Raw genomic sequence first — 27491 nt, 5'->3', positions numbered from 1 at the left:
GGGTGTCTGTGCAGGGCCAGGAGTTCAGTGATCCTTGTGGGACCTTTACAACTAGGGAGATTCCGTGCTTCTATGGAATAAAATCAGTTTTTCCTGCAGTAAATGCTGAAAGCAGAGAGAAGAAGGGAGCTGATGGCTCACCAGGACTGTGGGGCCAGAGCTCAGGTGTTCCCCATCAGCCCTGCACCCATCCCACCTGAGCCCTGAACGCCTTCATCCATCCCACCTGAGCCCTGAACCCCTGCACCCATCCCACCTGAGCCCTGAACCCCTTCATCCATCCCACCTGAACCCCTTCATCCATCCCCCCTGAGCCCCTGCACCCATCCCACCTGAGCCCTGAAACCCTGCACCCATCCCACCTGAGCCCTGAGCCCCTGCACCCATCCCACCTGAGCCCCTGCACCCATCCCACCTGAGCCCTGAGCCCCTGCACCCATCCCACCTGAGCCCCTTCATCCATCCCACCTGAGCCCTGAACCCCTTCATCCATCCCACCTGAGCCCTGAACCCCTTCACCCATCCCACCTGAGCCCCTGCACCCATCCCACCTGAGCTCTGGGCTGTGCTGGGGAACGAGGTGAGCTTTGGAGGATGGATGTGGGAGAAGATGCTGCTCTCTGGCTGTGGCACAACAGGAGAGCTGGACACCCCACTCCCCAGGACTGAGTAAGATTGCAAAGGTGAATTGAGGGATTCCTCTGTCCTTTCCCTCCTGCGCTGCAGTGGCACTCCCTGGCCAGGCTGGCAGCTGGTGAAGCAGCTTCAGGGAGCAAATCCACTGCAGGGGAGGCTGCAGCACCCCTTGGGACAAGAAATCTGGTGTTTGTGCAGTGACAGGATCAAGCCTTGCCTTGTTACATGACATTTCAAGGCCTTACTAAATTCTTTATCTACACCAAACCTTATTTTGGTGCCACTGCCCCTGCTTAACTCTGCACCTCAGTATTGGAGAGGATGCTTAACCTTGGGGAGCACCCCCAGTGCAAAGTGGAGAGCAGAGGATTTTAGGGGATTTTCAGAGAGTTATGCTCTGCTGTACAATCCATGGGGAGGTAAATCCAGGAGGTAAATCAGGAAATGCATCCCAGGAACTTGGAGTACTCCTTGCAGGGCTGCTCTGGGCCATTCCAGCAGAATTCCTGGTGCTGCCCCAGCTCCATTCATACAGGCAGGGTTTGAAATAAGCCCAGCCTGGCCATGCCCAGCTCAGAGCTGCAGAGGCAAAGCCTGCCTGCTCTGAATTCAGTTTGCTTTAAGCACCACTCTGTTACTGCTGTTAAAAACAGAGCCAGACAAAGCTGGAGGGAGAAATCCCCGTGGTTCATATTTACACCCAACAGGCCTCCCCCCTTCTCCGGAAGAGTTACAAAATGCATTAATTGAGCTTCAGGTCGGCTGATAATTACATAATTGCAGACTAATTTCCCCTTTCCTAGAGGTGAAGTTACCCTGGTGGCAAAAAGACCCGCAGAGTCTTTTCAAAAGCAGAAATGCTCCTGCACAAACCAGAGCAGATCCTGGGTGGGCAGGTTTGGGGCTGGTGGGCTCGGGCCCCATGTGAGGGCTGCCCCCCTCCCTGGAGGGACCCACGTGTGCTTTTTGTGGCTGTGGGATGAGGAAATGACCCAGCTGAGCCTGCAGCTTTTTTTATTTTTTTTCTTTACTGGGTTATTTTTCAGCCAGTGCAGCACAAAAAGAACAAAAGCGAGGTGGGAGCAGAGGCTGGTGCTGCTCACGCTGACACTCGGATGTCACCGAGCTAAACTGGCACGTTTTGGCTCTTTGGGCCCAAAACCCTGTCCAGGTTTCCTTCCTCTGCCCATGCAGGCTGCCAGCAGGAATTTGGCTCATCCCAGCCTGTAACTTCACATCAGGGCTGCAGGCTGGGCCTCCTGGGCTCTGCCATGCTCTGGTTTGACCTGAGTGCAGCGAGGGCCAGGATAAAAACCAGGGGCAGGCTGAGGGGATGGGGCCCTGCTTATTGGCACTGGGGATTCCATTTCTGCCAGAGGCATTAGCACCCCACATTCAGGCTCCTCAAGCCTTGATTTCACCCCAAATTCAGGCTCCTCAAGCCTTGATTTCACCCCAAATTCAGGCTCCTCAAGCTTTGATTTCACCCACAATTCAGGTTTCTCAAGCTTTGATTTCACCCCAAATTCAGGCTCCTCAAGCTTTGATTTCACCCACAATTCAGGCTCCTCAGCCTTGATTTTACCCCAAATTCAGGCTCCTCAGCCTTGATTTCACTCCAAATTCAGGCTCCTCAGCCTTGATTTCCCCATTTCTCACTCTGAATTCAGACAAGGACTCTTCACAGCCAGAACCAGCCGTGGCTGTTTGGTAGGGAGTGATGAGGAGGTTCCACCTCGAGTTTTCTTTGCCTCACCTGCAGGCAGCACCCTGCACCTTGCTGGGCTCTTCCAGCCCCCATAAATAACTTTATGCCACTGTAGGGAGGATAAATATTTGTGCATTTTTTGAGATTACCTCATCTGGTCTCTGAAAGCCCAAGTGCTTCCCCCCCCAAAATATATATATATTTCTCAGCCATTTTAAAACTTGTGGCTTCAGACTCCAATAACAACTCGAAAAGGTTTGTAGGAAACAAGTCTGCAAATGTATTTAGTGTATGGAAAATGATTTTCTGAAGAACATACAAGATGTTCTATTTCACCTAATTCTCTCTATTGATTTCTGTGGCATCATCTTCTTCCTTCCCTTTTTCATCTTTTAATGCATTTCTATTTCTTCCGAACACACAAAACTCCCTGGTTCTTTTACAAAACAGAACAAAGAAGTTTTCCTTCCCAATCAGTAATTTCGTTTTCTTTTGTAATTGTAAAAAGAAACTCCTGAGAAATCAATACATTGTTTCCAAGTCGTACACAACTGGGAATGGAGCAAGCTTAGTAAATAAAGGAAATTGCAATTTTTTTCCTCTCTTTGGTCACCCTTTAGCACACGCAAGGTGACTGCCAATCTCCTTGGTGCTTCCCACCCCAGCTACTCTCCCTTCCCTCCCTGAAAATTTTCAAGTTGATCCTGGAGATGAAAAGTTTGAAAAGAATTGTTCTCGGAGCCAAAATTCCTGACGTCCCAAATGACAGCAACCCCCACCCCGAAGTGGCTGGCTCCTCAGGGTAATCTGAGCCCTCTCAATTAACCAGCACCAAGATAAAGATTGCTCATGCTAAAGATGTCACATAACACCGGCCTTAGAAATTGGAAGATCTCAGCTACAGGGAAGATACCTGCTCGGCTGGATCAATAGTTTCAACATATATCAATATTTGGAGACGATTTACTCTCTTGATGTGCAAAATTGAGTGAATTTGTGCACCCGAACCTAACAAGAGCGGCTTCTTGTGGAAAAATCTTTAATTAAAATGTATAAGGGACCATTTCCAGGTAAGAGCTCAGATCTCTTTGTGAGGCTTTTTGCCATCTGTAAAATCCCCACTCGGATTTTGGGAGCTCAGATGTGAGCTGCTTCCAGATCTTAAGGGGCAGAAAAGAGATGTTTTACCAGCTTGATTTGCACCTGCAATTAAACAGACACCCAAGCCAGGCTAATTTACACTGGAACTTAATTGCAAACATAAATCTTGTGTATACAAATGATACATAAATAAAACCTCTCTCAGATACCCATGATCTGTTACACAAAGGAGCCAAGAGTCCCATATCTCCTTTTTATTCACATTTACAGGTCTCACTTTGGGCCGCAGAATTACTTAAATGCATTTGTCCTTTTGCCTAAAAATACCTAAGTGTGGGATGGCAAAAAAATAAATCAGGAGCCAGTTTGTCCTGGCACACTTTTAAAGAGGGATGTTGTGAACAATTAATCAGCAAAAGGGTGTGGGGAAACACGAGTGTGTGGGTTACAATTTATTAACTGTTATTCTTGTGAAGGTGCTTTGCTGCTCTCGAGTTTTGGGGAAAAGAGCCAGGACTGAGTGTTGTGAGGAACAGGTCAGCAGATTGTGGTTTGCTGAGGCTGTTTTTTATTTTCTAAACCATATTTCATGTGTGGAAGGCACTTTGAGACTTCAGGGCTGAGCTGTGCACAACCACAGCAAAGCTCCTTTTGAGAGTGGCAAATTTCTGTGCAGTCCAAAGGAGAGGGTGAAGAAAGGGAACATCCAAAAAAGAACAAACAGCACCCCAGGCTGGGTGTTCCCCCTGAAAATACCTCACATAATAACTTATTTCCATATAAAATTGAGAGTTTGGAGGCTTTGGGGAAGCCTGGATAAGGAGACTGAAGGAGGGGAAGATGTGGGCTGAAGTCATTTGGTGCCTGGACCAGGCTGGAGCATCCTCTCGGTAGCGCTGGGATGTTCACAGAGGTTCAGGTTGAACTGACTGGGTACCTGGAGGGTGGAACTGAAATTCCCCTGGCTCTCAGGGCTGGCCAGTTCCCAGGCAGGCACATTCTCGTTCTTCTCCCCTGAACTGTATTCAGGAGGTGTTTTCCCCGCTCGGGCTACGAGCCTGCTGTTATTGTGATGAGCCTGTTCTTGGTGTGACCTACTTAACCACTGGCTGGAGGCTGACGGGAGTGAAGGCCACAAACAGGAAAAGATATCATACAAAAAAAAAAAAAACCAAAAAGAAACAAATTTTTCAGGCTTTTGTCCTTTAGGTGCTGCAAGGTGTCAGGCAGTGAGGCAGTGCTGGGAGCATTGTTCACCCAAGTGTTCCTTTCAAATGGAAATGTCTGCAAAAGCCACAAGAAGCTCTTGGCTTAAACTCTGCCTCCTCCCTTACACCCCACAATAAAATCTGAGGCCTGTTAGTCCAGGTTTAGGACTCCTAAAACTTTAAAACTTCCTAAGTGTTAAAGCTTCTTTCAGGCACAGTTTTAGCCTCATCTGGCTGTGCCACCAGCCAAGATTAAAAAGTGGCAAGGTTACATCGCCTTCGAGTTGAATGTAAATCAGGAATCGGATTCAGGGGTCTGATTTAGGGGTTTTTACGAGTGAACTCTCTGTTAGAAAATATCTTTCTGGAGCTCCACGGGCCTGGCTGCACCCACACAGGAAACAGGCTCGAGGATTTCCAAAGGTTTGTTGATTTTTCAGCTTTCATGCTCTAAAGATATATTTCCTTTGAAGTGTCTCAAATAGGGTAGTATCCAATTATATTTGTAATCCCAATCTAATTCAATCAGGGACTCCAATTATAGCTGATCTGCCTCTTAATCTAGTTAAAGTCTGTGGAGTAGACTGGACCTTAGCTAACATAACTACATTAAAATGTAAGCTGTTGATCCAGGGATAACCAAGTTACAAGCCAGGACTAGCTGAAAAGTGGGAGGTTTGCAATGGAAATGGGCTCATCCTCCTTGAATCCAAACCCTGCACCAGCTCTCCTCGCAGCCAAATCCCTGCCAAGATTATAATTACGAAGGGCCCTAAAAAGTACTTTTATTCTGAGCCAAACACAACTGATTTAGCTTTGGCTGCTTGTTTTCCTCCTCTGGAATTCTTCATCCCAGCCACCCCAACACAGGGAGAGCCACATCCACAAGGGCATCACCTTGAAACTCTTTGGAGCCTTGCAGCTGCCTGGCACCTTCCCTGCTGCCCCTGTGGCCTTGGCACAGCTGGAATGGAGGGTGGCACAGCTGGAATGGAGGGTGGCACAGCTGGAGCAGCCAGGCTGGCACAGCTGGAATGGAGGGTGGCACAGCTGGAACAGCCAAGGTGTCACAGCTGGAATGGAGGGTGGCACAGCTGGAGCAGCCAGGCTGGCACAGCTGGAATGGAGGGTGGCACAGCTGGAACAGCCAAGGTGTCACAGAAGGTGGCACAAATCCACCCTCACCTGTCACCCCAAGAGCTTCCTAAGGCACTCAGCTGAGCTGATACACCCAGTTGTGTCTGATCTAAGTAGAGATATCAAATAATATTAAAAGTGAAATCCTAACTTCAGTGGGCTCATTCTGCTGTGGAACTTCAGCATCTCTGAAAATTGAGACAAAAATCCCTCAGTTCATTTAGAAGAATGGTATTGGAAATGTCATCAAGGCTGGAGATAATGCCCTGAAATCTCAGTTTTCTGGGACAATTAGGCAGGCAGAACATACCTCCAGCTTTGAGTCTTGGACAGGAAATGAGCTGTAGGCAAGTTGGAATGGGGAGAAGGAAGGGATGAGCTTCTGCCACACTTTACTCTTGCTTCCAGATCTACAAATTGTGAGGAGGACAACACTCAGAGTAAATGATGCAGATGCTGAAGAGGGATCATTCTGTTCTATCCCCTGCATGTCCCCTTCCTCCTGGCATAAAGAATAGAGCACTAAACTTGATCATTTTAGATATACAAGTCATCATCCCAAGCTACATTTGTATCCTTTTTTCTATCAGCTTTTATTTGGATAATTTTGTGTTGATTTCTATTCATGGTTTTAAGTGTTAATGTTTTGGTTTGGGTTTTTTCCTATTGACTTCCAACCATAACAGCTGAAGACGGGATTTAGGGATTTCTTCTTGGTGATAATTTCTTTTTTTAACTAAAAGCTGAGTTGTCAAAGACCAGATGGCACCTCCCAAACCTGCTCTGAATCTCCACTTATAGCTGGTTGCCAGTCCTTCACAAAGTGTGGCATGAACCAAATTCACCCATATGGAAAATAGCCAAATTTAGAAGTGGGATATAACTGATAAAACTAATTGGAAAAACTGCTGTAGCAGAAGAAATGGAATTAGGTCTACCACATTAAAAAAAATGTTATTAATCATAGTCATAAAAGCAGAAAATGAAAGCTAATTTTACTAAGTAAAAGCCCCCTGCTAAGTGGTATTTTGACATCTGAAAATAATTCAGTTTCGATCTTGGTGCTCCTCTGACACAAGCGAGGAAATTGATAATTCTCTCTCGAGTTGCTGTTTCAAGCCATCTCCACACAAAGATTTTCTCTGCAAGTACCTGGAACCAAACCCAGTCCCTTGCCAGGACAGGCAGGTGTTCCTGTGCCTTTCAGGAGCTGCTTTTTGGGATAACACAGAGTGGAACAACAAATGGATTATGGAGCAGCACTGCCTGCAGTTATCCAAGACAAGGACACAGGGGAGGGTGCTCGTTTGCTACCCATTAATTCACATTTTCACTGCCACCAGATTCAGTATTTCACTGCCACATTCAGATATTGCTTGGTACTCCCTGAAAATATTAAAAAGTGCCTCAGCATCCAATTCCAAACAGTGCAGGGGATTCAGCACAGGCTGTGGCAGCCTTGCTGTGCCCTCACATCCCCTCTGAAATTGGGATAATAACGAGACATCTCCCAAGGCTCCATTACAGCAGAGTGCTAAAAGAAAGGGTTTGTGTACCTTGTCTGGGAGGAAAGGATCTCACAGGATTCCTGTTACTCTCCCTGATGTATCACTGGGCCATGAAATTCAAAGAAGACAGCAGACAAAGCCAAGTTACACCTACCTCTGATCTTAGGTTTGTTCAGAAGCAAGTAAGTGTTTGAAATTGAACAAATATTGGAGGGGAGGGGGGACATTATTCACTTCACACCCATTCCAAAAAATACCAGTGCTCCTGGGGAAAGCTGGACCTCTTACTCTCCGATTGCATCTGACATTAACACAAGATATTGCACAAGGACACGTTTCACACAGAGAGAAATCAGAGCTGATGAAGTTTATTCCTGCGCAGGTGAAACACTTGGGCATTTTAACAAACACCCAGAGATTTGTTTGTTTACCTCCTAACCCACATGCCTCTCATTCCTCCTGGCTGGGAGCTCCTTGGTGGGTCTTTCAGAGTTAAAATCCCTGTGTTATTTCCCTCGTGTGGGAGAGCTGAGCTCAGAAAGAAAGTTTCCAACTTTGGCCCAAAGCTTAGTAATGAACAGAGTACCCCATGATTATATTGGCCTGAAAACAGATATAAAAACCCAGGAACATGGCTCAGGTGATAGCTCAGTGGTGTTTGCACTAACAGCTCCCACATGGAGCCACTGTTGTGGCTGCATTATCTGCAGCTGGACCTAAAGCACCACCAGGTCAGGCAGGGAGTTGTTCCCTGAGCCGTGGCTGAGGTTCCTAAAGGATTGTTCTCCATCCTTCTGCCACTCCTCAGTGTTTTCCCTGCTCAGCCCCACTCTGGTGACCTCTGCCTTGCTGGCTGCCTCCTGGGTAAGGTTTGAACCCTAATTCTTGCTGCCATTGACCTCTTCAATTCGGATCTTTCTTCTCTCTCCAGGTGATGACTGTCACAGCATTCACACGAACTCGTGTCTTCAAAACCTCTCCCCTGTGATCAGAACTGACCAAGGTGCTCAGCAGCTGCTAGAAAGGAAGATGGAGGATGGGCTGAGGGAAAACATAAACTTTATTTTGCTATACAGGAGGGAAAACATCCTTCTAGCACCATCGTTATAATGGAATAACAGGTGTTTAAAGAGGAGTCTCCTGGGTTTGGATTGGGATAGAGTGTAGTCTGGAGGAGTCACTGCCCTTGCCAACATTCAATTTAACACCCTTAGGAACTGCTTCTGAATTTGAATGTCTGGGTCTCTGCACTCAACCTTGATTAACTGGCCCAACAACAAATGTTAATCACCCTGATTTACATTGCCTGCAGAGCTATGGTCAACTTGATATCAGCAACCTGCAGCTCCCTTAACATGTTCCAACAGGGAACTTCCAGAGTCTTGCAGGCAGTGGAGGTGAGCCCTGGGAGCCTGCACTGCGAGGTTTGTCTGGCAGGGAGCTGCAGGCAGGAGCAGGGCAGGAATACCTCAGCCAACTGAACTGCTGTGCCTCAAAGAGCTTTTGTGGCTCTCCAGGCTCTCAAGATGTAGGTAACACAATGTTTTTAGTTACATTTGGATTCTGAATACATAAAAAAAGGCTTAAGCTTTAAACTTGTGTGTTCTTCCCAGCAACAAACTGAGCTTGTTGGAGGAGCCAGTGCAGGATTTGAGACAATGTCCTTTACATGGGAGCCACTAAGTGTGCACAGACACACACAAGACACATTCAGCAAACACCCCATCGGATTTTTCCACAGATGAGACCATTTTGCAGCGACATTCTGGAGGACAGGAAGCCCCAGGGCTGGGCAGAGCCAGCTGCTGGCCACAGCTCCTGGTGGCAGGAGTTCCACAGCTCCTGGTGGCAGGAGTTCCACAGCTCCTGGTGGCAGGAGTTCCACAGCTCCTGGTGGCAGGAGTTCCACAGCTCCTGGTGGCAGGAGTTCCACGTGCTGCTGAGGCAGGGCGTTAAAAAATCTCCTGTTATCACCGCGAGCTGCGCCAGCTGCTCCTGGAAATTCGCCTATCAGCCACCATGCTGCAGCTCTGTTGGTGGCAGAAGATTATTCCTCTGGACTTTTCTTAAAAAAATAAATAAAATGTCAAGCCTGAAAAGGAAGCCTGCTATTTTTCAAATCCAGGAGCTGTAATCATGCTAATCCATATGATCGTGCTAAAGCCAAGCAAAATGCCTTTTGCATATGATGTAATCAGCCAGGGCAGCCTATTTATAACCACCACAGGCTGGGAACACCTTCCCAGAAAAATACAATCAGGACAGCTTTCCCTTGGTCACATTCTTCCTCTTCCTCCCCGTGTTTTTCACTTTCTTTGTGCTCTTTCGCCTACTTTTGCTGTGTTCCCTGCCTTAAATACAGCAACTTTTTAATTTTTATTTTAAACTAATGCTTCCCGTGCCTTCTATTTTATCCATGTTTTGGAGCCGTGCTGAGTGAAATCCGTGGCCTGTGAAATCAATACCAAAACTTCTATTGATTTCATATAATATATTCCTTTAAATTCAGTACAAATGCTCCACAGGAGTTGTCTATTTTAAGTATGGATCTACTGTACATGGCTGTCAGTCTCTCAGCTGGATACATAAACCAGCGTGGTTTAATAAATTCATTGGTGTGGCTTGGGAGCTTTCTGTGTAATAACTGAAAATCTGTTGGTCAAACTGAGCATATCAAGTGTAAAAGGAGAGGATTCATCAATGTGAATATCTATCTGTGGATCGATTGGTATCAATCTTGTTTAACAGTCTATTTCCTCAGGACACACTTTGGGAACAAAGAGCATTTCAAACTGTTGGTTAAACAAACAAATATAGAGAAGCTCTTTGGGCAACATGGGGGTGGAGTAAACAGCAGATAAAAATGGTCAGCGATTTCAAATACCTGATAATCTCTCCCATTTTATATTAGTAAATGCAGAGCTTCTCTGGATGAAATGTACCCCTTAAAGTGCATCAAGAGTGGGGGTATAAAACCATTTCTTGCCTGCAGAAGAAAGTGACCTGGAAACCAAAATTTGTCCCCTGACCTCCATGTTCAGTAGCTGTCCAAGGAGGAGGGTGACACCTTCTGCTCTGCAGGATCTGTGTTATCCTTAGCTAAATAAAACCCCCTTGTGAGACTTTATAAAAACAGAACCAGCCCCCGAGAGGATACAGCCCAAATCAGATGGGGATGCACTGCTTACCTTGATCTACAACATTAAAACATTTTATGCCTATCCCATCCAGGTCCCCCCTCCTCAAGCACCACCACAGTAAAGACAATCCTGACCAGTACTTGGCATGAGCGTGGACAAGCCCAGATTTAACAGGGAGTAAATGTTGTACGGCCCCCGCAGGTTTTGCAGGGTACAAGTGCCAGTAAAGCACCAGGTGAAAGGAGCTGTGGTGTTGTGCAATGTCCTGTGGCATTGTGTGGCTGCCTGAGGTGCCATCGCTTCCTCCCTGCTGCTGGCGAGTCACATTTGGGTTTTCCACACCCCTGTGCATCCCCCTGTGTGTCGGCACAGCAGCTCTGCAGCCGGGGAACCCCGAGTGCGCAGGAAGGAAACTGAGGCACAGACCCTGCTCCATTGGTTGCTGATGAATGCAATGGCAAGTGCACACTGAGTGTGTCTTCAGCTAAACCTGATCCTCCTGAGCCCTCACCCCGTGTCCTCCTCTTCCTCCAAATCAACAAAATCATCTCTTCATCAAATCAATCTCTCCGGTGTTTTCCATCAAACCATTTTTCACAGACGGACCTGGGGCGTGTGCGCTGTTCTACATTAAATCAAAAAACAACCACGTGTCCCAGGAAGATTTTTGCAGTCCACATCTCCGTACATCCAAGGATCTCACATTTTTATTTACGGGAGATCCGTGTGGCTGCCGTGGGGGTCGGAGGGGTTGGGGTGACTCTGCTGTGTCCCTCGGGGGTTTTACAGCTCACACGGATTGTCCCCAATGTCCCACCCAGGATTGTCCCCAATGTCCCACCCAGGACTGTCCCAATGTCCCACCCAGGACTGTCCCCAATGTCCCACCCAGGACTGTCCCCAATGTCCCACCCAGGATTGTCCCCAGTGTCCCACCCAGGACTGTCCCCAATGTCCCACCCAGGACTGTCCCCAGTGTCCCACCCAGGATTGTCCCCAGTGTCCCACCCAGGATTGTCCCCAGTGTCCCACACAGGACTGTCCCCAATGTCTCACCCAGGACTGTCCCCAGTGTCCCACCCAGGACTGTCCCCAGTGTCCCACCCAGGACTGTCCCAATGTCCCACACAGGATTGTCCCCAGTGTCCCACCCAGGACTGTCCCCAGTGTCCCACCCAGTGCCGGGGCCGCCCCGCTGCGGCTCGTGGGGATCATTGACTCGTGGCTCTCCTTCCCACGGGAGCCAAGAGCCCAAGAGGGGAGGGAAGATGAGAACCATTCCCCCGGGTGTCAGCGCGGTTACCCCGGTTTTGGGGAACGCTCCAAGCGCTGTTGTTTCAGCTTTCCCAGGGGATTTCCAGGGGAGCCCCACGTTTGCACTCGCTGTCCGCAACCCCACGGGCTCAGCTTCGCCCGCTTCCCGAAAGGCAGACTTTAAAGAGTCTTCAAACAGCTGAAGCAAAGCAGCCTAATTACGGTCTGCATCCGCTTTTAAAGCCCCTGCACCGGGCACCGCACGGCGGGAGCCCCTCGGAGCGCTTCCCTTTGGAAAGAACGCGCCTTGTCCCGGGCTCGGGCTCCCTTTGGGGGACAGCGGGGGGGAAAAACTCTTTAAAGCGCACAGGTGAGGCACCAAAGGTACGCTGTGTGTGCAGGCTGGATGAGCCGGGCTGTTTGTTTAGCGGGGGTGGCCCGGGGCTGGCCCGGCCCCGCGGGGCTCACGCCTTTGTCGCCCGCCGGGGACTACACGGCCCAGCGTGCCCCGCTGCGCGGATCAATGGGGCTGATTTGAATAATCTGCGAGCCCTTGGACTCAGGCCAATCAGCCGTCAGGGACACATGATAAATCGCAATGCATTATTGATAATCATAATTACTCTGACATGCGCATTCCGCCCAAATTTCCCAACTCTAGGAATTTGTTGTGAAGAGGAAAATAATTGCTACTATTGCACGCTCCCGATGCTGGTGCACCATGTCGCGACGGAAGCAGGCGAAGCCCCAGCACATCAACTGCGAGGAGCAGCCCCCAGATGCTGCAAGTGGTGAGCGGCTCCGGGCTGGCCGATGCGCGGCTCCGGGAGCGAGGGGCGCTTCCCACCCCCCGCTCCTTTCCCCCGCGGGCTCTGCCGGCAGCCGGCCCTCGGGGGTTTTTTTTGGGGGGGCTGAGCGAGGCTCGGGCTCCGCGTTGTTTTTGGGGGGGTTCGGTTTGGTGGGGCTGCGGAGCGCAGCGCTGGCGGCCCCGCAATGCCCCGCACGGCGCGGAGCCTCCGCCGGCCCCCGCGTGGGAGCGGAGCCCCAAAAGCTCCCCGAGGCCGAGGGAACGGGGGGCACGGGGGTACAGGGCTGGGGGAGCACAGCGAGAAATTACACACAACTTCCGAGGGGTAGGAAATGGCTCGGGCTGGCTTCCCTCGCTGTACTTAGCACTCTTAGCACTTTGTCGGGAGTTAGATGGGAATTTTTGTGGGGTTTAAAAGGGAAAAAGAAAAAGGGAGGTGGGGGGGAGAAAAGCCTCCACGCTCGGACTATTTTTGTTGGAGATCACAATCGCCCTGGACCTTTTGTAGCTTGACCTCCAGCCATCTTTGATTTCCGACTTCCCAAAATAACACCGGTGAGCTCATTGTGGGGTGTGCGCGGGCGCTTTGTATTGGGGCGGCGTGGGGGACACCGCCAATCGCTCTCCCCGTTTCGGGAGCGCTCGCATTCCCGAGCCGTGCTGCGGGGAAAGCTGAAATCGTGCCTAAAATCAGCCGGGAGCTCCCGGTGGGGTGGGCGTGCAGCGGAAGGGCGGAGGGGCACTCGCCGGTGGCCACCACGGGAGCGGGGCCGGGGCTGCGGGAGCAGCGGCTCCCCGAACCGGGCTGTGGGGCCGGGGCTCCCGGAGCAGCCTCTCCCCGAACCGGGCTGTGGGTCCGGGGCTGCGGGAGCAGCCTCTCCCCGAACCGGGCTGTGGGTCCGGGGCTGCGGGAGCAGGCTCTCCCCGGGCCGGGGCTCCCGGAGCAGGCTCTCCCCGGGCCGGGGCTCCCGGAGCAGGCTCTCCCCGGGCCGGGGCTCCCGGAGCAGGCTCTCCCCGGGCCGGGGCTCCCGGAGCAGGCTCTCCCCGGGCCGGGGCTCCCGGAGCAGGCTCTCCCCGGGCCGGGGCTCCCGGAGCAGGCTCTCCCCGGGCCGGGGCTCCCGGAGCAGGCTCTCCCCGGGCCGGTGCTCCCTGCCCCGTGCCGTCTCTCCCCGCTCTCGCTGCCCGCAGCTCGGGACGCTCCGAGGTGCCCGTGCTGCTCCCGGAGTGCGGCGGGCACGGCCCGGCCCGGCTCGGGAGCGTTTGTTTGTTCGAAGTTGTTGTGGTTGTTGTGCCCAAATGTTTCCGTGTGCCCCCCGAGAACTTTCTTTGGGTTCTTTGCTGGCGTTTGGGACTGGTTTTGTTGCCGTGCCCAGAACTGATAAAAAGCCGTGCACGTTGCGGGAGCTGCTTATTCCCAGCCCGCAGGAGGTTCGGGCTCTTTAATTTTTTTTCTTTTTTCCCTCCTCCCCCTTCTCTTCTTTGAGTCGAAATGTGCAATTGTTGGGTCCGGTTAATGGTGACTTAAGAAACAGCATGCTGGCCAGAAGGCAATAAATCCCATGTTTAATGCATGACTGTTTTCCTTTGTGCATATGGTTAGGTTGGGGGATGGAGGTGATGTTTCCACATGTAAATCTCTGCCCGCTGCTGGAAAGGCACCTCCGGCCCCGCGCTGAAACAAAAGGGTTAATCAGTGCTGGGGCGGGGGAGGCGTGCGGGACCGGGGAGGGAGGATGGCTCCACACCGCGCTCTCCGGGGCAATGGCCAGCTGCTTTTTTCTTATTGTTCTTCGGGCTTTTTTGGTTTGTTTTTTTTTTTCTCTCCTCTCTCCCCCTCCCGTTCTCAGTTTTAACAACCAAACCCTGGATGGGATCCCTCCGGGGGAGCTGGGGAAGCTGTGGCCCCGCCTGGGGGATGGTGCTGCGGCTTTGGGGGGTCGGGGCAGGTCCCGCACCGAGCCCGGTCCTGCGGGATCTCAGCCCCGAAATCCACCCCGGGGCTGCGCCTCGCACCGCCCGCCAGTACCCCAAACTGGCTCGATATTCGATATCCCCCGCTCCAGGTGTGCCCGAAAATAATAAGTGAGGAAGCTGCATAACAAAGTCGAAATTTCGCAGGGATTTGTCTGGGGCATTAGCGAGGATATACACATTATAGTAATAATAAAATCAAACCCTTATCTCCTTTTTTTGCAAGTATTCCTTTTTTTTCGCCAAGGGATTTGGGACCTACCTCTGTGAACAATGCAGCGGGTTAAAGTGTCCCGCGAACCTGGGGATCCATTAACAGGTCAAAAAATCAGCAGGTGGTCACAGGGGAATAATGCTACATACTGAAAATTAGCATTTCCACAAAGGCCTTGAAAATGCCTATTGTGTTGGATTGCTGCCATTAAAAATCGGATTCATTCTTAAAAATACAGTATCAAACTGCAACTTTTTTCTTTTTTTTTTTTTTTTTCCCTCAGGGTAAAATTAGCGTAGCTTTACTTCAATTATATCTCCGCTTGGTGCGCTGAGCTCTGTAGAAGCGGGGAGGGATGTTGGACACGGGAAGGTTGAAGAAGGAAAGCGCAAGTTTGGTGGTGATTTACGTTCGGATTGATTTGGGTTGCCCGGAGCTGCTGCCGGAGCATCCCCGCCGTGCCCGGGGTGCTGCAGGACGGGGCAGAGGCTGCTGCGGGTGATCCCCGCTGGGTTTTTTTCCCTTTTACATAAGCGAAACACAATATTGGTAGCACGATGGAGCCCTTTTCGCCGGGCTCGGCGGCATGTGACGTTTTGACAGAGCTGCTGCTCTAACCTTTGCCTCCTCCTGCTTGCTGTGGGTGGTAAGTTGATGTCAGGCTCACAATTAGGACTCTCATGCAATTGACCTTGGCAGCGGGGTTTGTGCCGTTTAGCTCGCTCTTAAACACCGTGCGAGTGTCGAGCGGGGTCTGGGGGCAGCAGGAGCGGGGGGATGATGCAGGGGGGAGGGATGCGGGGATGATGATGATGCAGGGGGGAGGGATGCGGGGATGATGATGATGATGATGCAGGGGGGAAGGATGCAGGGATGCGGGGATGATGATGATGCAGGGGGGAGGGATGCGGGGATGATGATGATGATGCAGGGATACGGGGGGGGGGGATGATGATGATGCAGGAGGTGGTGCGGGGGATGCCGGCGGCTCAGGTGGGTGCCGGTGGCCCCGCCCGGGGTGGCGGTGGCCCGGCGGCCGCAGCACGGGCCGTGAGTGCCCTCCACCGACCGGCCCCGGCAGCGAGCGGCGCTCCCGGGGCTCCGAGCCCTCCGGAGCCGCTGCAGCGCCTCGGGCTCCGCTTGCGCCGCCGCCTCCAGCCCTGCCCTGCCCTGCCCTGCCCTGCCCTGCCCGAACCAGCGCTTGTGCGCCGCGGTTTGTTCTCAGCTCTCTGAGAGTCCGGCTTGAAGCTGTGGATAGGCCAAAGGGGGAATTAGTAAGTAGATAATAAAATAATCAAAGCCTTGAGAGGGTAAGCACGTGAAGTGCTGTTGTGGATCTAACGCGGTTCTGCCTTCTTGGGTGCAGAAATGCCGCTGATGAATTCAGCGTTGAAAGCATCACGTGCAATATCTCTGTAAGTTGTCAGCCCTGCGCTTTGCTTGCTCCATAAAGTGATTTTGTCACGGTTCAAATGCGTTGAACGCGGTTTGATAGTGGGAGAAGGGCGATTTGGGGCAGTCTGGAGTTGTGCAGGTCCTCTGGGAGCAGGAGAAAAGCGTCGGGCAGTGCGACCCTGAGAGCGACAGAGACCCGAGTGCCCTGCAGGCTCGGTAATCAATCCTCCACGAGTTCCTTTCAACCGGGGAAGCTCAGCCTTTTGGTAACCTTAAAGTAAAAGTAGTTGATCAAATGTAGGCTGTGAGGAAAGTGAGCTCAGCAAAGGTATTAAAACTCCTGAATACAAAAAGCGGGTGGGAAAGCTTGAGTTGTGCTTTATCCCAATTCGAGTGAAATAAAGTTGAGAAATAAAGGCTGTAATGGCTTAAATGAGTGGTAGGCCTGCAGCAGCCTTATTGAAATCGCATCAAACCAGATTTACTTCACTCCTTTTTCCTTAAAAAAAAAAATAATTAATTCTAGTGGTGTGGATTTTATCAGCCTTCCTTGTCGATGACTGCCTTGTCCTACACAATAGTGGATTTTTTCCATCCATTTGCCAGTGATTCAATCTAACCCCCCTGCTGGGTTTACTGCATTCTTCTAACTTATTGGATAACTAGATGCTGAGAGATAACATTCCTGAAATTCGGGGGTGGGGGAGATAAAACCCGCAGTAGAAGTGCTGTCCCTGGGAAGCCTTGGGAGAGGGTTAAGTGAAGTGCACAAGGAGCTGCTGGGGCAGGGCAGGGCTGGTAAATCCCTACAGGGGTGGGCAAAGCTGCCCCCAGCCCTTTTTCATTCGGGGGTCGCTGCTCTGACTGCAGCACTGGGCTGGGGAGGGGACGAGTTTCAAATCACCGTGATTTTCACAGGAGCTCTTGGGTTTTTTACAGAAACACTCAATTGCTCCTTTGTTATTCCAGCTACTGTAAAATAACCCAGCGTCCTACTTGTGAATTTATCTAAACCCCTTTCTTTTAACGTAAAAGGGAGAATAATGCATGACTTCGCTATTTGTCATGCGTTTCAAGCTCCGAATTGAATTTATTCACAGTCCTAAACTAATGCTTCACTGTCAGGGAAATGAAAATATGTGACAGGGCAGGGCTGCCAACCTCTGCCCGCTGCTGCCCAGCCACAGGGACTTGCAGTTTTCTGGAGTTTCTTTCTCTGAGATGGCAACTGCTGCTCAGAACCAGAGAATTATTCCTCAGAATTATGAAAATGAAGAGCGTGGGCTGTGCTGGAGATTGGGAAAGGGGCATTGAGTTTAGTGTGATCTTATCAGCACAGAAGTAGAAAAATAAGAAGTATTATCAAGGGAAAGGAGATAAATGATCGGATGCTTTGAAGCAGTTAAAGGTTGAGGACTTGTCTAGACATTATCCTGGAATATCTCCTTGGGGGTGGGCAACAGTGTTTGGTGCGGATATTTCTGTGCCACTGGAAAAAGTAAACGCTGGGGTTATTTTTTAATGTTTTGTGACGTGGAAACTGTATCATTCTGCCTGCCAGAGGGGACTGGGAAAGCTCCAAACACTTAAGGATTTGGAAAATATATTTTCATGTTTCAGTGTATTCTGTGATATAGGAAAGTAGTCCAAGACCTCTCAAGTCACTGTGGAGAGGTTCTGGAAGTTGTCTGTTTTTAACCCAGGTACCTTCTTTCCAAGTTGATCTGCTCAGACTGTTGCAAAACGAGTTTAAAATAATCTGTTCTTGATCCTGGTTGATTCTGTTGACCAAGTTCTGAATCATGTAGTACTTGTCTGCAGGCTGGATTTCTGTGTGTTTTTAGAATTAAATCAGCTTGGAGACGTCACTTTAATGATATTTGGGATGGGAAATGTGTGCTGCTGTTCTTGTTTCTTTCACTTACGGGAGTTATTTGGGCTGAAGGGGAAGTGTTTAATTCTCCCTGCTTGAATAGGAGGTATCCAAACATTTTTGATTTTAGCTGTGCTTGAGAACTCCTTTCCTCCCTGTTCAAGGACTTGTGCTAGGTTTGGATTTATTGCTGTGGAGATCACTGCAGAACAGGCCTCTGATATAGAGAATTTTCCTAATCGTTGAGATGTTTATTTTTAAAAGTAAACTTTCCCATGCACTTGATGCCTCACAACATTTAAAAGGTTGAAATCAGCTTTGTTGAAGGCACACAGTGCCCCTGTCGGGGTAAGAAATGGCAATATCCTCCCTGGAGCGGTTTTACACCTTCCAAGGTGTACATTACAAGGTGTAACGTGCTTGAGGTGTCACCTGGACATGGTTCCCTCATGGTCAGCACACAGCTGGGGTGGTTTGGCCACACCTTGCACAAAGCAGAGCCACAAGAAGCTCCTGAGCTGTGGAGCCCTGGCTTCCCCTGGCTCGGGGGGGTGGCTGTGCCATGGCCTGGAGCCAGCACAGATGAGTGCCACCCTTCTGTGTGCTCCCCAGGGCTGGGCAGGTGAAGTCACCGTGCCCTTGGCACCTCTCCAAGCTGGAGCAGTTACTGTGAGCTCCAGGATCTCTCAGCTGATGGGGGCTGGAATCCTGCTGGAGCCTTCCCTGCCTCCCCCTCACTGGGAACTTTTCCCTCCCCAGCTCTCCTGCCCCGAGCACTGCCCCACCTCGAGTGGGCTGGGAGTTTGTTATTTGAAGGATGGCAAAGCTGAGCAAAAACATCCTGTTTTGGTTATAATTTCTCTTAACCTCTTGCAGTTCAGGTATTTCCCCGAATTTTTTTATTATTTTTTTTGGTCCACTTGCAAATTCTGCTCAGTTTAAGCCATGGGGTGCTGGTGCTGGAGGGGCAGGAGTGGACTTGGAGCCCAGCTTGGCTTTCCCTGCCCCTTGCCAGATGTGGTGAGCTGCAGATGTATCTGTGCGAGGCCTCCTGCCAGGTTCAGCAATGCCTCCTTGCAAGCAAAACTCGTTTTTTGTGTTGTTTTTAATGCTCATCACCATCAATGGAGGCTCATACTTGTGTCTCAAGTTCTGCATTTAATCATTTCTTCGCTACTGTGTCCGTGTGGAGATTACTCCTGGGGTGTGTTTGCTTTGGGAGGATTTAGGACTAATACTGGCCTTGCTTTGCTCCTGTCAGCCCTCTTGGGTTGTAATGGCAGACTGACAGTAAGAATTGCTCAAAATTCCTGTGTTAACGATCTTGTATGAATTTCTGAGAGATGGTTAACAAAGAATTAGATCCTGAAGTGCAATGAGCAAATAACTCATGTGTCATGTTTTGCTCAGGGCTGTGATGCTTCCCCTGTCCTCGTGTTCCTCTTAAGCTGTGTTGCAGGGGCTGTATAAAGGGGATTTTTTACCTGTATAAAGGGATTTGGGAGAAATCTCTTTTCACTGAGCCATGTGAGAGTCCTTTTATAATTTTATTTTTTTCCTTTTTTTTGTAAACTGGACTGAGATGAAGATTTCTTTGAGGTCATGACGGAATTGGCATGAAAACAAAGAACAGAACTTCACATTGGTCTGTGAACTTTATTCCAGTGTCTTGTATCTTTAATTTTGCACTTCAGGTGGAGTCAGTGATCTTAATAGTGAATACTTGGTCCAAATCTAGCAATTAATAATGTGACTTTCTTTTCTTTTAAGGGAGTCCACAAGACGTCCCAGGTGATAGAGATGGTGAAATGAGTTCCAAAAGGTGCCGCACGGAGGAAACCAAAATCTGTGAGAAATGCTGTGCAGAATTCTTTGTTCTCTCTGAATTCCTTGAGCATAAGAAAAATTGCACTAAAAATCCGCCTGTTCTAATCATGAATGACAGTGAGGGAGCAGTCCCCCCCGAGAGCTTCTCCGAGGCTTCTCTGGGGACCTTCCCAAGCGACCGCATGGATGGCAGGGCACGCAAGGACGCTCCTGCCAAGGGCTGCGCTGGCTCTGTGGACAAGAGAGAAGGGAAAATGGATGCTGAACCGGTAGGAGGAATGTACCTTAAAATAGAGCCCCCCCTCACGCCTGCTGCTCCCGGCCTAAGCTATCTACCAAAACCCAAAGTACCAAACACTAACGTGACCCTGCAGACCATCCGCGGCACCAAAGTGGCCGTGAACCAGCGGACGTCCGACGCCATCTCCTCCTCGGCGGCCGGCTTCAACGCCATCCCCATGATCCTGGAGCAGCTGGTGTGCTTGCAGCAGCAGCAGCTCCAGCAGATCCAGCTGACGGAGCAGATCCGCATCCAGATCGCCATGATGGCCCCCCACGCCCTGCACCCCTCCATTGCAGCTGCTACTGACCCGCTCAAAGCTCTGGGCGCCCACATGTCCCAGCAGCTCTCGGCCGCCGTGGCTTTAATCGGACAGAAAGCTGGAAGCCAGAGCCTATCACTGGAATCCTTGAAGCAAGGAAAGCTACCTCATTCTAACACTGGCATCGCAGCCGCCAGCTCGCTGGCTGCTGGGCTCTCCTCCTCCTTCCCCCTGAAGCCAGAGGGGAGCCGAGGCCTGCCCGGCTCCATCTCTCAGTTCCCAAATCCTTTGCTACCTCAGTCCTCCGGCTCGGTCATCTTCCAGAACCCGCTCTCGGCCGTCTCGTCTGTGATGGATTCCTCGAAGAAGGGGAAGGGGAAGCCCCCCAACATCAGCGTGTCTGAAAGCAAACCGAACGCAGAGGAGCCGTTCTTCAAACACAAGTGTAAGTTCTGTGGGAAGGTCTTTGGCAACGACAGTGCCCTGCAGATCCACCTCCGCTCCCACACCGGGGAAAGACCCTACAAATGTAACATCTGTGGGAACCGCTTCACGACCAAAGGAAACCTTAAAGTGCATTTTCAGCGTCACAAAGACAAGTACCCCCACATAAAGATGAATCCTTACCCAGTTCCTGAGCACCTGGACAATGTTCCTACCAGCACTGGGATCCCGTACGGGATGTCTGTGCCGCTGGATGAGTCCAACCTGATTGTGGACAGCAAACCTCTCCTAACAACTCTGCCTACCTCTGCGGCCCCCGGCGCACCTCAGGCCATCTCCAGCCTGGCAGGCATCAAGGAGTCTCTGCCTGGTACGTTCTCAAGTGAGCTGCAGTCAAGGCCCTCTCCCGAAAGCGAGGGCGGCTCCTCCTCGTCGGGGGCGGTCGGTCACGAGTCGGGAACGGAGCAGAGCTTGAGCTCGCCGCAAGCTACCTGCAGCGTGAGCATCTTCCACGTAAGTGGGTCAAACGAGCAAGGCTCAGAGACATCAAAGCTCCAGCAGCTGGTTGAAAATATCGACAAAGCCACTGCTGACCCCAACGAGTGCCTGATCTGTCACAGAGTGCTGAGCTGCCAGAGCTCGCTCAAAATGCATTACCGCACCCACACCGGGGAGAGGCCGTTCAAGTGCAAGATCTGCGGCCGTGCCTTCTCCACTAAAGGGAACCTTAAAACTCACTACGGTGTCCACCGGGCCAATACCCCCTTGAAGATGCAGCATTCGTGTCCCATTTGCCAGAAGAAGTTTACAAATGCGGTGGTGCTGCAGCAGCACATCCGCATGCACATGGGCGGGCAGATCCCCAACACCCCCCTGCCAGAGCCGCCCTGCGACGGCGCCGAGGTGGATCCTGCCGCGCCTGACAAGAACGGAGATGTCGGTCGCCCAGAGGAGACCGTGGAAAGCATCGACATGGAAGATGACGTGGACTCTCAGGATGGCCCCAGGAGCTCCTCCAAACCTCCCACTCCGTACGATGCACAATCAGAGTCGCCCGCCGCGGCCGCCGCCTTCTCTGGGGTTACGGCGCTGGAGAATCAGATGAAGATTGTCGCCTCCTCCCTGAATTTGCAGCGGCAGAGCAGTCTCAAGTCCAGCGACAACGGCTCAGCGGAGAGCGATGGCATGACCAACGACTCGTCCTCGGTGGCGGGAGATGCCGACTACCAGAACGGCAGGAGCCCCGCGGCCTCCGAGTCGGCGTCGCTGCACGCGCTGTCCCCGGCCAACAGCCAGGCTGAGAGCGTGAGGTCAAAGTCGCCTGCCTTCAACAACCAAGAGGATCCAGGCACGGGGAGTAAATCAGAGGCTCCTGAGAATGCTCCTGCAGAAATGGAAGGAGTTGTCGGGGCTCTGGATTTAACGTACGGCAATATCGGCCGGAAGGTGATTAAGGAAGAGCCTGGGCTACACTTTGCAAACGGAGAATATGGTGAGTAATGCAAAACGCAGGGATTTGGGGTGGGGCAGTAGGAAATCGATCCTTGAAGGACCAACAGGAAACAAAGCTTCCTCAGCTTTCCCCTCTTCCTGCTCCTCTGCTTGGATAAGGGCATAGGCCCTGGAAAGTTTTCCTGACTAAGCCAGGCCCAAAATTCAAATGCTTAAGTGCTATCATCTCTTTAAAATTAATATAGACTGTGCCTTCGCTGTCTTTCGTGGGCTCACTTGATATCTCCTTATAGCTCTTGGAAAATACATTTTTGTGTGTTAAGGGGAAACTGCTTATCTGAAGAGTGTGACGTGGAAACCCTGAAGTAGTTTGTGGGGTTTTCAGGCTCTTCAGCATTGAGGTTAAGGTTGATCAAAGTTTGACCTGAAAGATTTTCTATCTCCTAAGCTCACCAGCAAACCCAGGGATGAGGTGATTTGTTTTGGGGTATCCTAGGAAGTGTGGTGGGCTCTGCAGATGTGCTCTTCAGGCACAGGCAGCTTCAAAGGCAGGGCCTCAAGTCTCGGCCAGGCTTGGGAGGAGAATGACGTTGGGATAAGCATCGCCTTTGCTTTCTTTCCAGGTCGAAGCAGTATTCCAGCTGCTTTTGTCAGAGCCCCACCAGCCCTGATAAAAATGGAGCTGCCCAGCGATCGTCCCCTCAGCACTGGCCACTTCATTGGCCCTCCAGCTCTGTCCCCTGGGGTCGCCCCTCTCCTGGTGCCGCGCCCCAAGTTCTGCCGTCCTGCCAAACAGCACATCTGCACTACCTGTGGGAAGAACTTCTCCTCTGCCAGCGCCCTGCAGATCCACGAACGCACCCACACCGGGGAGAAGCCCTTTGCCTGCACCATCTGTGGGAGAGCCTTCACCACCAAGGGAAACCTCAAGGTGGGTCCTGTCCGTTGTCATCTCCTTTGTCTGTGAGACTAGAGATGGAAAGACTGTTTCTAATATTTGACCTGCCTTTGAGACAGCACTGATTTTCTTTCAGTTCCTCAAATACTTATTTTTGACCCTCCTCTCCTTCCTGAGTTTCTCCACACAGTTTTTTTGTGTAAGTGTTACTGAGATCACCCACAGGTCTTTGCTGCTGTCCTTGACTTTCCTTTTGGGATGGAAGGGAAGGCTTAGCCCTCACTAAGCAGATTGCTTTCTTTTTTAATTTGGATTTGGATGTGTCAAGACATAAGCATTTCATAGACTGCTACAAAACGCTGCCTGCTGAGTAAATGTATTACACTGCACTGCTTGAAGTGTTGGGAGATGAGGAGGGATAAACCAGGATAATCCTGAGATGGCACAAAGTGCTTGGGGATTGTGTCTAAGCACATGCTGAAGAAGTGCTGTGAGTCTGTCCTTTTGCCAGATGAATCCTGTGAGGGACTCAGCTCCCTTGCTTGTACAGGGGCTCCTCCCTCCTGGGAGAACCTCTTCAGGCTCTTCAGCCCTCCTGCATAAATGCTGATGGGGAGAGAAAATACTCTGCAGTGTGTGAGCAGTGCCTTGCTGGAAGCACCAGCAGAATGGGGTGTGGAAGATTTCAGCTCAAATGAACCTCTCTGCCAAATTACTTGGTGCTTTCTTGCATTACCCAGTCTTTTTTTCATTATGGTCTGTTTGCAGCAGCTAACGTGGCTTCTGTTCTGGGGGGAGAGAGGGTGTCTTTGCCAGCACCACTTATTCCAAGTGTGTTCAAGCCCTCTAGCAGAGAGCCATGGTGATGTCAGGTAGTGGAATGACTGTGTCCTTCACGTGCCAGGAAGGGAGCTCTGCCAAGAACCACCCAGCTTAAATATTTCCCTGAATGCAAATGGAGCAAGCCTGACTCCTTTGGGCTACTTGGCTGCGAGCAAAGTGCAATTTGGGTACAGAAAGAGCTGTGGTATTAATGCTTCTCTTCGCTTTCCCCCCCTTGTCCGGAAGGTCCACGTAGGAACCCACATGTGGAACAACTCAGCCAGGCGGGGCAGGCGGCTGTCCATCGATAACCCCATGGCCCTGCTGGGGAACGACCCCAAGAAGGTGTCGGAGATGTTCCCCAAGGACATGGTGGCGCCCTCGGTGAGCATCGACCCCGCCGTGTGGAACCAGTACGCGGCCGTGCTCAGCAACGGGCTGGCCGTGAAAACCAACGAGATCTCGGTGATCCAGAGCGGGGCCCTGCCCGTGCCCATGGCCGGGGGCTCCCCCGTGAACTCTGCCCCGGCCTCCAAGGTGGACACGGCCCAGGCTGGCGCTGCCTCTGACACGGAGAAGGCTGCTGGTGCTGCAGACAGTGTGCCAAAACACCAGTTCCCTCACTTCCTGGAGGAGAACAAAATCGCCGTTAGCTAAAGACTCGAGAGGAGTTGACCTACAGAAAGAACAAATATATATAGACACAAACATATATTTTTAAGAGATTCCACTTCGGCCTCCTATTTTCCTATTGACGTGCAAATGATTTTATGGTTGTCTTTGTAAGAGTTGCCCAGAGTACAATCATGATATTGCTTTGCAAATAGTAATTAATAAAGAATAGGATTTCCTTCTATTTGGAAAGATGCGGGTCTTGCAAAGTAGTTCTTACGTGTGACTTTAACGTGTACAGCCTTACAGAAGTTTCTACAACTTGAAATTCCAAAGGTTTAGAATATTTACCTCTTTGTTTAGAGTGATAATGGGGGTTTTGAATAGAGTGGAAACAACCTACTGTTGACGGAAAAGCTTCTATTTACTGATGAGAAATGGAAACTATTAATGCGGGTAAATATCCTAGAATGTCTGCCACCCTCTTAGAACTTTTCTGTTTGGATTTTTGGCTCTGTGTGGTTTCTGAATGTACTTTTTCTTAATAGTGGCTATAAAAACTACAAAGTTTTTTTTTTGTTTTTAAATTCCTTTGTTTTTTTTGCCTCAGAAGTTCCATGAAAAGCAAAGTTGCTGTTTTTTTTCTTTAGTCACTGCTCCTAAGTAATTATTCTTTGTATTGTTGACTGCTGCTTATTTAATACTACTACTAGGACAGTCCAAGTGTAGTGCCAAAATTCCTGCTTCCAAAGATGTGCAGTTTTTCCCAGATGTTTTATTTCAATACCAAGAGCCCCAAACAAGCATGGGTGGGTATGTATATACTTTTGTTTTGTTTTTGTTTTTTGTTGTTTTGTTTCCTCTCGAAAGGGAAGACTTGCCTTGGGAAGTCAGGTCTAAAAGCTCTGCAAGGAATCTCAGGTGACTGTTGCAATTTGCCATGGGAGCTGGTTTCCTTAGCAAGAGACTTTTTGGGTATTTTTTTATTTTATTTTATTTTTTTTTTCATTTGGGTAATTTAGGAGATCAGTCTGTGTAAACCTGTATTTAAATATGAAGTATTCATGCTTAGGTTAAACGTTTTGTGGGTTTTTGGATGGCATTCCTACTCTGGTCATTAAGGTTTTTTTTGGTGGTCTGTGAGCTTGCATTCCACCAAAATGTTAATTAATGATCCATGTGTGTTGTATGAAGGTTGCTGGGATAGTCATCTGGATTCTAAGCTATCTACCTCATTTTTTCCTTTTGTAGTTGTAGTGTCTATTTTTTCTAATAATGACCACTGTAATGACTGAGATTCAAGCAGATGCTTCCATGCACTATGTGAAACCAAAACCTGATGTATTATTAGTGGAAGCACCTGAGGAGTTGCTGGACTGACCTTTCACTATTCCTCGATCGCCTGCTGGAACTGGATGTGTAATGGGATCTGAACCAGGCTGCAAAGGGAGCATTTGGTGTGGAAGGACTGAAGGAGGGAAAGAAAACCTGGCTGTTGACTGTAGGAAATCTTCAAGTCCAGTCTCTGCTGTGGAAGGCCCCAAAAATGCAGATTTACCAAAAGTTTGTGTGAAGTTGTTGCACCTGATTCTTGCTTATGATCTCTGTATGCCGAGTTGTGCCTTTCCTGCTGGACTTGTGGGTAAGAACATACCAGTACCTGTTTACACTGTAAAATGGATATTGTTACATAGACCACGCAAAAGGCATCCCAATTGTCACGTTTCTACATTGTGAATGTATGACTTCTACGAACTCTGTAGTTTTGAGTATCTACTGATGCGTTTCTGTTGACATTTTTGAGAATAAATTTTGGGATGGCTTTTTCACACTTGGTGCTTAACATTTTTCTGGCAAAAAGGTTTTTGTCTCATGAAGAGCGAGTTCAAGAGGCAGCGTGCTGCTTCACTCTGGGGACCCAGAATCCAGGAGCCAGAGTTAGGCTCCAGTTCATTACTTAGAACAACAGGAGCTAGGAAATCGTGGAGGAGTCCGAAATCCATTCCTCAGGAACAGCTGGGGTTTGATGCAGGGGTTGGGACGTGCCAGGGCTGTTGATTTCCACACTGGAACAGAATGACAGGAATATGTGCAATCATTCTTGTACTGTGATCATCCTACAGAGGGAAAAATAATATTAAGCTGTCAAATTGCCAGTGCCTGAAGATGCTGGCTGCATAGAAAAGGGATAAATAGCTTTCCCTAAAGAGCAAAGAAAAACACTTCTGAGAACAGCCCTGATAAAATGAAAAAGTGCCGAGATCCTGATTCTTGAAACATAAACCAACAAATGTGTTTTGTCCTTGGGAGGTAACAGAGGAGGAAAAGGGGTGCAGAACCAACCAGGGAACCCTAAAGCTGCACCTTCCCAACATCAGAGCTGCCTGCTCATGGTGCTCCTTGCTCAGCCCTTGGGAGTGCAAAGAAAGGCAAAGCAAACACTTTTCTCTGCCCCCAGGCTCTGTAGGGAGGGCAGGACAAATCTGAGGTGCAGGAGGCTCTGTCCCTTCCAGTGGTGGGTTGGATTTCTGGCCAAGCCAGGGGGGCTCTGGCTGCCTCTTCATTACCATCCATAACAGGACAATCCCATATTCACCCCTCTGCTGCCTTTAGGGGTGTTGTTCAGCAGGCTGGACACTGAGGGGAGATGAGGAGGGAAAGGAGTTTATAAAGCCTGAGTGCTGGTCCAGGAACAAACAGCCAGCAAAGTGCTGGCAAAGCAGGACAGCAGGAGGCTGTGGCAGCTGGGATGGCCCTGTGGCTCAGGAGAGTGGGGTCAGTGTGGGCTGAGCCTGCCCTGGGCTGTGACCTGGCACAGGGCAGTGTTGGGTGCTGGCTGTGCCCAGAGCTCTGCCAGCTCCTGCCAGGGCAGCTCCAGGCTGGAGCTGGGTCCCTGCCCAAGCTGCTGCCAGCAGGTCCTGGCTCTTCCCACAGCACTGGG

The 27491-nt window shown here is 50.3% G+C and overlaps 1 protein-coding gene and 1 long non-coding RNA gene across 11 annotated transcripts; both read left to right on the top strand.

Annotated features, from left to right (window-relative positions):
- The first annotated feature begins 567 nt into the window (after positions 1-567).
- Positions 568-10149, top strand: LOC111938398 (uncharacterized). Of its 3 annotated transcripts, none has more exons than XR_015276894.1 (3): positions 568-683; positions 8230-8826; positions 8912-10149. It is a non-coding gene; the product is annotated as an uncharacterized LOC111938398 (long non-coding RNA). The 3 variants fall into 3 exon arrangements; XR_015276893.1 differs by lacking the exon at positions 568-683 and adding an exon at positions 7944-8029; XR_015276892.1 differs by lacking the exon at positions 568-683 and adding an exon at positions 8028-8132.
- A 1505-nt stretch (positions 10150-11654) lies between these two features.
- Positions 11655-26381, top strand: SALL4 (spalt like transcription factor 4). Of its 8 annotated transcripts, none has more exons than XM_086852386.1 (5): positions 11655-12076; positions 12354-12483; positions 19724-22258; positions 22842-23149; positions 24185-26381. In XM_086852386.1, exons 2-5 carry the CDS (start codon positions 12414-12416, stop codon positions 24593-24595), a joined length of 3324 nt encoding a protein of 1107 aa, XP_086708512.1. In that variant the 5' UTR covers positions 11655-12076; positions 12354-12413; the 3' UTR covers positions 24596-26381. The 8 variants fall into 8 exon arrangements, with proteins under 8 accessions (XP_086708512.1, XP_086708511.1, XP_086708513.1 ...); XM_086852385.1 differs by having other exon boundaries at positions 11844-12062; XM_086852390.1 differs by lacking the exons at positions 11655-12076; positions 12354-12483 and adding exons at positions 14204-14303; positions 14969-15331.
- Positions 26382-27491: the final 1110 nt, after the last annotated feature.

Source organism: Cyanistes caeruleus, chromosome 16 (assembly GCF_971803275.1).
Source record: "Cyanistes caeruleus chromosome 16, bCyaCae1.hap1.1, whole genome shotgun sequence".
In the NCBI taxonomy this organism is placed as follows: Eukaryota; Metazoa; Chordata; class Aves; order Passeriformes; family Paridae; genus Cyanistes; species Cyanistes caeruleus.
The sequence above is the reverse complement of the archived record's forward strand: the minus strand, read 5'-3'. Positions and strand labels throughout refer to the sequence as shown.